The sequence below is a fragment of the Lissotriton vulgaris genome, chromosome 11, assembly GCF_964263255.1.
Source record: "Lissotriton vulgaris chromosome 11, aLisVul1.2, whole genome shotgun sequence".
Lineage (NCBI taxonomy): Eukaryota > Metazoa > Chordata > Amphibia > Caudata > Salamandridae > Lissotriton > Lissotriton vulgaris.
The window spans coordinates 828,557,824-828,570,032 of NC_141699.1; the positions used below are offsets into that span (position 1 = coordinate 828,557,824).

The 12,209-nt window shown below is 44.7% G+C and overlaps 1 protein-coding gene across 1 annotated transcript in view; it reads right to left on the minus strand.

Annotated features, from left to right (window-relative positions):
• Positions 1 to 3,524, minus strand: part of SRPRB (SRP receptor subunit beta) — a 50,235-nt gene extending 46,711 nt beyond the window's left edge. Inside the window, exon 1 of the mRNA XM_086943939.1 lies at positions 3,218 to 3,524. Coding sequence (XP_086800065.1) covers positions 3,218 to 3,455 — 238 coding nt within the window. The 5' untranslated portion in view covers positions 3,456 to 3,524. The remainder of the gene's footprint in view (positions 1 to 3,217) is intronic.
• Positions 3,525 to 12,209: the final 8,685 nt, after the last annotated feature.

Genomic DNA, 12,209 nt, shown 5'->3' on the forward strand with positions numbered 1-12,209 from the left:
TTTCCCAGACAGGAGATGTGCATTGGTGAAATTCCTGGAGCTGGAGGGCGGAGACCAAGTTACTGAAATGGGTTACGAGGAAGCAAAGGTCCCTTTAGAAATTTAATTAGGTCCTTTCACTGGAAAAGGATGCGGATCAGACAATACAACAGACGTTAAAGGACACATGAAAACGGACCCAATACGAGCTGTTTCTGATAATCCAGAGAAGCCAAACCCTAGTCTCCTTTGACGGTAAAAACGTAGAGATGCTGACCCGCTTAATTTTCCAGTTTCCAAGTCCTCTATGACCAAGGACGGAAATGCTCCAGTCTGCTCCGAGGACTGCTGTGTAATGAGCGCTGGAGTCTGCCCGACAGCCCGCCTCCCGGACATGAAGAGACATCACCTGGAGTCCGAACTGGAAATGGGTAATCTTCATGTCCTGAAGCTTGCCTGCTGAGAGGGAAGGAGTGCAGATACCCTGCAGGATGTGTGAACGTCTAAGACGAGCCAAAAGCAGCTAACCATGGAGCCGAGTGTACGTCTACCTAGAGAGAAATGTGTGTGCTCATGGAATGGAGTGCAGTCTCTTTTTATCCGAGCGTCTGCACCACATCACTTTTGTGAAGTTATGCAACTCCCAAATAGGAGGGCAACACTTTTAAACACCCCTTTCTATTAGCGATTCGAAATGAGAAGCATTACCCCTTTGAAAAGTCGGCAAAGCTTTCCTGACTAGTAAAAGTTATATAGCAGATAACAAAATACTCTCGCACTTGCAAAGCACATTTATACATGAGATCCAATCTTACTAAAATTGTGTTTTTAAATTCCCCCAAAGCAGTTCCTATGATTTTTGTTAACAAACAGCCATTCTTGACCAGTTTATGTTACCTTGAGTTGCCTCAGGCTGAAATGGAAGACTGTTGTCTCCTGTACTATGAAGTAAGAGGAGGAACAGATAGCTGAAAAAGAAACAGTGGCTACTACTTGAAAATAATGTAAATGTGCGCAACTTGTTAATCAGCCAATCTAAAAGCTGCTTGGGAGTCAATGAGCTTTAATTGATATAAGCATCTGAACGTCATGATATCAGTCATTCTTTTTTCATAGGTACTGTAAGGGTGTTACCAATTCTTGAGAGCGCCTTTTAATGGAACAATCAATAAAAAAGGATTTTCACTAGGTACAGTCTGATTTCGTACTAGTAAAACTAGCCCTGGCAACATAAATAGGTCTCCCCTATGTGAAAGCTTTTGGCTTCATCAATATTCGATGCTGTAAGGTACTGCAAAAGGCAATTGTCAAAGCCAATAGGTCCCAAAGGCAAGACTTATTGACTTTGCCAATGCTTGCTTACTTTAAGGCATGTTGAAGAGCACCCCCTGGTAAACGCATTTCAACAGTGCAGGTGGTTGGAGGTGGCAAGTAACCCTCTCCTCTAGGGAGAGGATGTGGTGTTGCAGCTAGAGCTGCCGACTGGGGAACCAGGTTTGAGTGTCAGCTCAGCATCCTGCGATTCCTGTAAAATCACTTTACCTCACTGTGCCTAAAAAACAAAAATAAGTACATCCTTGTGTAATGTAACTGGTGCTCATGTATAGAGCTCCAAGACATTTGAGTCAAGTTTGCGCTGTATAAATGTTGAATAGCAAAAAGAAGCTTGTCTTGAATGGGTTTCCTGGCCTGTCCTCTTGCACAACTGGTTATATTAGTAAAACATTTTTTTTTTTAATATGTTGCTTCACAATTGAGAACTTTGCAACAGCTTTTTCTCAGTGAAGTTCTTTAATATTAGGGAGGGCTCTTTGAGAAAGACAAAGCATGTAATTTCAGTATATGCCAACTACTATAAATGAGAGTAGTTGTGGTTTTCTGCTGGTCATTTAGCTCCATTCTAGTGACCCATCTCTGAGGGGAGCGTGAATTTGTATTTTTTGTTCGGTGGCTGGAAGAAACAAAATTATTGTGTCCTGTTATCAGAATTTTTTTTTGTCTTGTAAAAACTTTATTTTGGCCGTTCAGGCCATAAAAGTGCATAAAAGACAATTCCCAAGTATATACACAATGTATACAGCAATTACATTTTCATAGTGTATGCACGGTTAAAAACACATACCACCAAGTTCTTTTTTTTTTTTTTTTTTTAGAAAACAGAAGAAGAGCAGGACAATCATTAGAATACACTTTAAGAATAGAGAAGGGGTGCCTCCAATTCATCCTCACCTATAGATGCTTTAAAAATCCTCTCCTGATATGCAACATGGCATTTGCAAGACAAGAAATCTTTTCTTGCATGTGAAATTTTGAGACATATATATTGAGGTGATCTACAATTTTTCTCAAATACATATTTGTTTAGTAGAGGGTGGCACGTGGAGAGTTGTTTCAAACAACGGCCAGAGACGGATCTTGTAAATACACAAGCACTTGCGTGAAGTGCTCATGCATAAAGAAAATGGCTCCTAAAACGGAAGCAGGGGATGGACACTAATACTTGGTCCATGCTCTGGGGGAGAACTAAATACAAGAAAAGGCATGACGCATGCATGCCACGGACAAATGGGGACAAACGATATGAAACAGATGATGAGGCGAGCAAATAGTAAGCCTATGGGTGGGCTACCGTTTAACAGATTGTCACAGTGTTTTCTGTCACAGACTGGGACTTATCAATACTATAAAACCCCTTGCCACTAATTTTTAGTGTGCCAAGCAGGATTCCACACTCACACAGACAATTGAAGTTTCACATTAACCAAGTGAGAGTTCTACCAAAACAATGAATTGCCCACACAAGTTTAACTTACACTTATATTCATCTATGGTGTATCTATTTAATTATATGTGCACCTACCTGTAGGTGAAAGGCCAACACAATAGTTACTGAATATTTACTTTTAGCCATGTGTGTAACCCACTTACCCACACTCTGTGTGCCCCCATTTCCAATGTAATCAAGATCATAGTTTCAATAATTTTTTTACACTGGTTTTATAATGTGTTAAACAGGGCTACAGATCCCAGCTCACAGCTGCAACGAAAAAAGCATGGACTGGAAGAGCTACTCACACGTGGAAATGGGTCACCTTTGAAAGGGGGGGGATTCAATGAAACCTCACACCTAGTAAGAGCAAATTCCCATCCAAATCACCGACGCAGCCTTTAACATTTTATTATAATACTCAATTGGAAATCCCTGCAAGTAAGGAAAGTTCATTTCTCATATTCATACCAACGGTGATAAGCACTAACAGCAGTGCCGCTAGCACAGACAGCAGCGTCTGGTTCTGTTCCCCGATTTCCCGCTTCAGACTTTCCACATACGTCCGGAGGCTAAGGAGGGTGTCGCTCGCCTCCTGCCAGCCCTGGCCAGCTCCCTCTACCTTTTGCTGGCCGGGTCCAGCTCCATGCACCTCAGGCACCATGATGATACATAAACCAGTAAGTTGGGATGAAGGAGCATTCCGCATGCTCAGTGTAGAATGAACCTAGTATTGCAGCAAGGCACATGCGCAACGTGAACGCGAGAACAGTGTCACAAATGTACGCATGCGCCTTACTTAACTTTACCGTCACAAACGAACAGGAAAAAACGCTACTGAGCGTGCGCAAGCTATACATGGACGTGTCAAAAAATGGACACGAGATCTACGTATATAAAAGAGGCTCATGGGATGGGTAAGGGGGTTACAGTTCATGGAAAGCGAAAGCAGACTACGTCAGAACTATCCTTCGAGTGTTCGAAGACGTATAAATAATGAGTTGGAAAATTTTGAGGATATATCTAAAATTGTTTTTATTACATTTTACATGGTAGAAGGTTTTTTCAAGCTTCTTCCGCATGGTGGGAACAGCGTAAAGCATAGCTGGCAAGGTTTCACGTTGCTTATGTGTGACATTTCCATGGTTTCAGTGTATTTTATCAGTGAGATTGTACAGCAAATGTGCGACACTTTGAGTCACACATATTTTATTAAGTGTGTAGTACAATTTCAAAATGATGACTTGCATAGCTGCAATGCTTTCTCAGTTGCAGCCTGGGATCATGTAGCACCATAAATACCAAGTCACTGTTTGCTCAAGTCACAAAACCTCCCAAAACAAGCAGGTACAATGCAATGGTCTCGGCAATATTATAGGTAGAGCTATTGGCATTGCTCATTATTATTTTTTTTGTATCCCTAAATAAATGGCATTGTCATTTATATTGGCAATAGCTTAATTGCTTGCATATGCGAGACCTATTGCATTAGCAGAGAGAGAGAGTGAGGTAGTGAGATAGAGAGAGAGTGAGAGTGAGGTAGTGAGAGAGAGAGTGAGGTAGACAGAGAGTGATGTAGTGAGATAGAGAGAGAGTGAGGTAGTGAAAGTGAGTTAGTGAGATAGAAAGAGAGAGGGTGAGGTAGTGAGAGAGTGAGGTAGTGAGTTAGAGAGAGAGAGTGAAGTTGTGAGGTAGTGAGATAGAGAGTGAGGTAGTGAGAGAGTTCCACTTTGTGGGCCCCCCGCCCTAGACTGTACCATCACTGCTATCTCAGTGGAGGCACGGGCCCTCGCCCGAGACTGTACCACAAGTGTTATTTGCACCGTCTCTCCCAACTGGGTCTTCAGCACAACCTGCCCAGTCATAGGGGCACTGTGCGCACCTGCATGGGGTACCAGGAGAGCACGGGCTATATGTGCAGGTATATAGTGTGTGGACGCAGAGATTTCACACAGCTGCTCAAAGTATATGCACTGGACTCAAATGTAATCCATGAGGCGGTGGCCGTTGTCGGCCAGTTCTGGTGTAGCACTGCTGGCAGTGTGGAGTACAGAGACATACTGGCATTAATTAGAGAATAAAGTCCCCAGCAGGCAATACTACGGGGGGGGGGGGAGAATAAACGAATCCAGGCCCTTCACGGGGGACAGTGAAATGACTGCCCCTAACACGTATGTACCAGTAGACCGTGTAATGTCATATTTGTTCTATGTAAGCGGAAGGCTGCTATACGACACAAGCAAAGGAAGCTTATTTTGTGCATCTGCTTCCAAAATGTAAAACATATATGCTACAAAGAAATAGAGAGCTTAACCCCCGGCGATGGCTGTCCAACAATGAGCAACACCTGTGCTTGAGGTGAAAAACGTTATTTGGCATCACAATGCTGCACGAAGGCATGTGTGTGTGTGTGCGTGTGGGGGGAGGGGGGTTGCCGTTTTTTTCTATCGATTGTGCTCAGATGTGGAAAATAATTTGGGCACACTTGCACCACCAACGGCATCTGGCATTACAATGTGAGCTATTATTTCATGTGCAAAGTCACAGCTATCTATGGCCATTGAGAGAAACGCCCATATCTATAACAACGCTTTCTTGCTTTAAGTGGCATTCGGGGAGCTCTTGAAACATGAGGAACTACAAAGCATGTGCTTGTAACAGGGGAAGAAGCAAAAAGCACGTGGCCCTAACCTTGGATAGATTTTGTCCAAGCTAATTTTGTAACGTTGGTGCTTTTGGAAAATCTGCTCTACACGTATGCATACACACACACACACAGACATGAAAACCTGCTCTACACATAAACACACACAACACATACAGAGAGCCGGGAGGGATATGTATAAACATGGGTAATCATAGGTGGTATTTCCCCAGCTTAGATGCTCATTACAGATATTGTGAAGTACACAATGTCGTTTCAGGTGAATCACCTTTAATAAAAGGAGCACAAAAGTGAAAGACGCCACAGCTGTCTAGAAAACCAACGAGCCGACAATTTGTGTAGAATATAGGCCCAAACGTCAGACGAGCACAGAGAAGCGCTTCTGAAATCAAAGTGCGTTGGGTTAATTTAGCGGCCTTGGGGTGCAGGAATAAACGAAACACGTCCACCCTCGAAGCACGGAGCAGCCGTGGAGCAGCTGACCCATGTACAGAGGCACCCAGCGGCCGGGGTCACAGCAGCCGAGCTATCCGATACAAATACAGGACCTGCCCCCCAAACCTCCCCTCCCCAGGACGTGCCCACAGCCAGGGCATTTACACAACTTTTGGTAAAGTGCAGTGTGCTTATTTGAATAGGAGAGCAGACCTGGCTACCTCAAATACACATACAGCCGACACTCCTAACGGACATTTTTAACCAGGATAACTGGATCCCAGTGAGGATGCATTTTGGAAAAGCCCTCGTATTCACCAACAAAAATATACTAACTATGGTTCGGAAAGGCTTGGACAAATTCTGCAGAGGAAGTTCTGGGCATATTTTAGGGATGCACGTTTTAAAATCATCAAACCCGCAGCCAATCAAGATAAATATAAAAATGTCTTAAAGTTTTTTTAGGTAAAAAAAAAAAATCACTTTTTTAACAAGGGGAATGTGGGTACATTTGGAACATTTTCGAGCAACATTTGACGGGAAACGGCTACATGCGCAGTTACAGATGTAGCTATCCGAGACCAATTGTCAAAAGTGTACCTGCTAGTTTCACTGGGCTTAGACAAACAGGCTGGTTAAAAATAATAAAAAGCCAAATAAATATATGCTCACTGACTTTACAATAACCACCGCGTCCAGATTTTGAAATGTCATTTTAATGGGGAGTTTTGTGAAATATGCTCCATATAATGAATTTCCACAGGATTGAAAGTGACACGTATTGAAAGGTACCATCTTTCCACCAGCTGGTGTTAATTAACCAAAGTGGGTACAATCAGATGCTTCCTGTTGGACTAGGAACCGTACCCTACTCTCAGTACCACTTCCGGGTCCTTGCTCCCACGGCACACAGCACGATCACCGCCATTCCCTTCCGCCCACCAGCAGTAGCAAGTCCCCACGGCATAGGGTTCCAACCAGACAGGGCATGACAAGGCTTAATTAACATTGTTTTTTTGCACATTAACTCCCAACTTCTGCTAATGATGTCGCGTTAATGCACTCGACTAATTAACATACGTGCACCACAGGAAACTATGAACTGTAATTATATTTGTATCCCGGATTTGTCAAAGCTAGGCCCCCCGAGAGATGAAATGCATTCGGTGGTATTAAGCTTACAAAAATACAGACCTTGGTCGAGAAAGGAGGGCTTCGTGCAAATGCATGCAGACAGCAGGTCTGATCCTGCTAATGTAATTCAAAACACTGCAGTGCCGCAAGGTTCCGAATTTTTCGGAATCGGGGGCGTGGTTTTGCTGTCCTGAGTGACGGACGACGTCACTGTCTAAAGAACAGCAAAACTTACGCTACCAAGTCCGAAAAAGACGGAGCTTCTTTGGAGGGACGGCTCTCTCCTCCAATGGCTGGCCTCCGTTTAGGAAGCCAGCCAATGGAGGAGAGACAGTGCAGGGAGGCAGGTTCTTCAGCCCTACTAAGAAACATAAGATCTCCTCCTGGAAGCTGGCAAGCCAGCATTTCCTGTCCTTGACCTAAAAAGGACTGCACCCAGACGACAGGAGAGGCTAAAGACTCCAGCGTCCAGGTTCTTTAAGAGCTGCAAAGGAGTGTCTTACAAATTCATGAACTCTGAGAGTCTGTAGGCAGACACAAGAATCCCTTCCCCTTCTTACTGGACGAACTTTGGGGGATCACTTGCTTCTAGTAGTATTTATCCGCTGTCTACCAGGTCAACATCTGCATGGCACCAGGGAAATGAGGCCTAAAAAGAAGGCCCCGGTCATCCAAACATGGCACCTGATGAAGGGATTAGCCCGCGGACATCTACTAAAAGCGTCACAAGGTGCACAACCCAACAACAGAGCTCTTAAAAAAGCCTACTGGATGTCTCCCAACGGGGTTCCATCATGCAGTTTTTTCAAATAAGTGGAAAACCCAGTATGTCTTCAGACTGCCAAATGGATTGCCAATCGGACAGAGCAAACACCAACTCTGGCACTCTGCTCTCACGGGCTAACTGTAACTTAACAATGAACAACTAGCCCTGCTGGTGTTCACCCGCTCCTAAAGGACAATGCTTTCATGTCCAGCGAGCCAAAGGGAGTTGTAAGCCCATACCTCCCCGTAATCTGAGGCACAACACAATCCTGGAAACACCAGGGCAGTGCCTCACAATGCGGTACATGCCCTAGATACAGCTGCACAAATTCATCGGCACGAAGGACGAGGTCTAGAAGACCAGAAACCTGAGCCATCACCAACTGCCTTAAGCCCCATTACACCTATCTGTGACCTGATAACAGACTCTCCAGTGATAGGTGACTTAACAACCTCCTTTCTTAAAAATTTAGTGGAAAAAATAGAAAGAACTTTGGAGTTAACTTCAAAACTGTTTCTGCTATCAGAAGAAGTAAGGGACACACAGTCAGAGAGCCAATCATCTAATGACAATGATGGAGCTGATTTCATCTGCAGTCAGGCATTGCTTTATTGTTTGTGCTTTCAGACAGACTGCACTTAAATTGACGCACACATTTTGGTGCAAGTGAAAACAGATGGCACATGGGACATGAAATGAGGCCTAGTCAGTCTGAAATACTTTTGCTGAATTAACATGTGTTTTTGCAGTGTAGAGAAAAACGTGTGATTTAAGTGGCTTTTTAGTTGTGAAGAATAACCATAAAATGTGTTCTCTCTCTCCCCAGCGAATTTTTCCGTGTAATGTACACCCATGTCCCTGTCTTAAAAGACTTTGGCTAGTTGCATATTTAAAAATATATATATATATTTCAGTTTATAACACCTCTTTTATAATGTGTTGTCATATAGTTAATGCTTTTCTATATATTGTGTTAAGTTAGCATGAGTTTATTAAATGTTTAAACGACATATTTTCCTTCGGCTTCAGTTTGCACACGGCACACAATTATCATTGTAGCTTTCAACCTAGACGAAAGATGTGATTTATTGAGAATAATATGTTATTTGCTCTGATATCAGTCGTGCCTGGGACACGTGGTACACTGTCTGCACACTGAGAGCTATAGCCTCTAAGAATAACCTAACACAAGGTTGCTGGGAGGCCTGATCCTCGCACCACATTAGACATAACACAAATAATGTTGCTGCCAACATTGGGCTCTACGCGGGTTTAAGATAGAGTTACTGAGAATGCAAAAAGACACTTGATGGTGCTTCGCATGCAGAGAGTTGGTAGCTGATGATGTGATCTTCTTCTGCTGACATTTAGAGGTATGGGCCCGCCCTGCTAAAACCCAAATGAGACCTTCTTAGATATAATATAGTATGCTAAATAGGGTGCGCGAAATATAGATGATATAGATTTCTATAGATTTTTGCATTATAATATGTTATCACCGTTCGCTTACTATGGACTAGTGACTATGCTGATAACTCTGATTTTTATAATATGTATGTTGGTATTATATAAGATACTGCGTTTAAGAACCTTGCATTGAAAAATAAATATTTCAAACTTGCGCGTGTCTTCTTTTACTCCCTGTTCTGGTTTGAAATGATTATAGAGCGAAAGAGTGTTCATGTGTTCCACGATACCTGAGGTACCCTAAGTTCATGTTCTGGTTTGTCTAAGTCATTGGGAGTTTTGTTATGACCAATGAGACACTGTAGCTAGCTCGGTAAGGGGATTTCTGATACTAAGGTGAGTTTTGGGTCACCCTAATTCACCCAGGTTCTAGATCTCTGTGCACAGTTCTGTGGGAGAACGGAAACCCTGCTACATGGCGCCCAACGGTTGTTGGCCTTATATCATGACACTCGAGTAGTATATCATTCAAACCTTAACCCCTTCATTCCCGTTTCCGGAAAACCGCGGTGTCGGAAAAACCTACCTATTTTTGAAATAGGTCTTTTCAAGCTTGAATCTATCTAAAACGGTTTCCTTGAATTACTACCCTGTTGTGCTACAAAGTAATCTTTGTTTTTTCACGTTCCTGTGCAGTCATGGCACAAGCCGTGGACATCCCGCTGCATAGTCGCATTGCGGTGCGAGACCATTTGCGGGCTTATGATGTCCCTTTGGAAGGCTTGGCTGTGGTTCTGGTGGTAAGTGCGGAACATGCTTACCCTTATGAACTGTTTTATTCGTGGGTGACATTTCCGCCAGTGGACGCGAATTCTGGTGTGTTCCACTCGTACACTCCGTCAGCTGTACCTGCTGCATATGCTCCGTACAGAGCACAGGAAGTACCTATTGATGTTTGGCAGCATGGAGTTTGGTTTGGTGGCGCCCTACCACACGCTTTAACCTCTCCGAGGTTAGGTCCTTTGTCCATTCCGGGCACACCTTGGCCCGCTTTGGCTGGATTTACTCCTCACCCTAATCACGCCACTTGTAACGTGGGTGACCTGCGACGTCTTCACGAGGTCACGGTTGAAGTGATTAGGGCACTTGTTCATTACACGAGTCGTAATGTTCAAGGCGCAGCCCCTAGGGGTGCGCAGCTTCAAGCAGGTCAGGCTGGTTTGAAAATCAGTCCTGTCATGGTGAATTCCGTAATGGGCAAGAAGCTCCAGGATAAGAATGACTTTCCTTTCTGGCTTGCCGAGAAATTCGACCAGCTGGAGGCTGTGTTTCCTAATACGAATCCTGGTGAGAAACACCGGATTCTTACGCCTAGTTTGCCGAAAGACTTGGCCCCTGAGCTTGTTGACTGTGAAACATGGGGTAAGACTTTTGCAGTGGTCTTTTCGAGGTGCTTTGGTTCCCCCTCTATGTCCAACCTGTCTGCGGTCCTTAAACGTGTTCAAGATGATCACGGACCGGAGTCAGCGGTTGAGTTGGGTATGCGCCTGTGTGGCTCCTTTGAGGTGGTTTGCGATCTGATCCTTGCGAATGTCAAGGGGGATGCAGTGAACTTCCAGGTGGCTAACGCCTTGGCGTTGATTCCCGACGCGGACAAACCCCGTCATTTAGCAAGGATAATTGTGGCGGCTTATAAAATGGTTGGCCGCAATGCCAAGGGTCTTAAGACTTTTTCTGATAAGGAGAAAAAGCAGCCCCAGGGACAGTCTTCGGAGGCGAACGCTCAGCCCAAGTCCAAAAAACAAAATTGGCCTAAAAAACAGAATCAGGGTAAGCAACAACAACAACAACAAACACAGGTTTCGCGCCCTGCGTCTCCGTTGCCTGCGCAGTCGGAACGAGTTTATGATTTGCGCGACCGCGCGATGATTAAATCACCTGAACGTTTTCAGGCTTCTGACCAACGCTCTCCTCGTTCCTTTCAGGACTCATCGGCTCCGTCAACTGGTGGTGGAGGGGGCGGCAGGGGCCGGGGTGGCCAGCAAGGACGTGGTCAGCCCCGCCTGCGCAACGGTGCAGACAAACAGGAGGGCTCTACGCCTCAGAAACCGCAGTTTGCCAAGAAGAAAGTCACAGCCTTGACAGTGCATCGATATGCCCCAGATTGTGAGAACGAGGGTTCGAAATCTGACTTGGGCCCTGACCTTGCTGGACAGGGCGGCGGAGATTACCATAGTGAGAGAGGCCCTCCGTCCACTACTGAAGGTGACAGCGACTGACACTTATGTTGTGATTGAAACAGCAGATACAAGAGTTGCTCCCCCTGATAGACTTTTTGAAATTGTCCTGTTAATTGAAGGTGACATACAGCGTACCGTTAAAGGCGTATTTTTGGAAAATCTTTCGTCTACATATGACATTTTGCTTTCGGAGGCTAACTGGCCCCCACCTTTTGTGCTCGCAGCTCCACGAGGGGAGGAGGTAATCCTCCCCAGTTTCGCGAACACAGTTTCGAGAGTGGAAGCGCTGCACTTTGCAGAAGTGTGGGCTCTGGCGCTTGCACCGGCTGTGTACCGTAATCAGTGTGGCTGGGATAAATTGTCCCCAAACCACGAGATTCCTTTACGGTCTCAGCCGCAGCCTCAACCTCAATATCCCATACGACATGAAGCCAAAGCTTCAGTCGCAGCGATCCTTGAACAATTGGAATATCAAGGTGTAATTGAAACGTGTGTGTCACCGATGAATAACCCCCTTTTTAATGTAAACAAACCGGACGGCTCCTACCGTTTGGTTTTGGATTACCGGCATTTAAACTCGCATTGCCGTAACTGTGCAGTACAGAATACTCACGGCTCTGCCCTTGTAAATAGTCTTGTGCGTAAGCGGTTCAAAACCACGCTTGACATTTCCAATGGTTTTCATGCCCATTCATTGGACAGTCTAAGTTCCCAATGGACTTCTTTCACATGCGGCGGGGTCCAAAAATGTTTCGGCGTCTCCCAATGGGCTATAAGAATAGTCCTGGCGTATTTTTCGCACGCATTGTCTCTCTG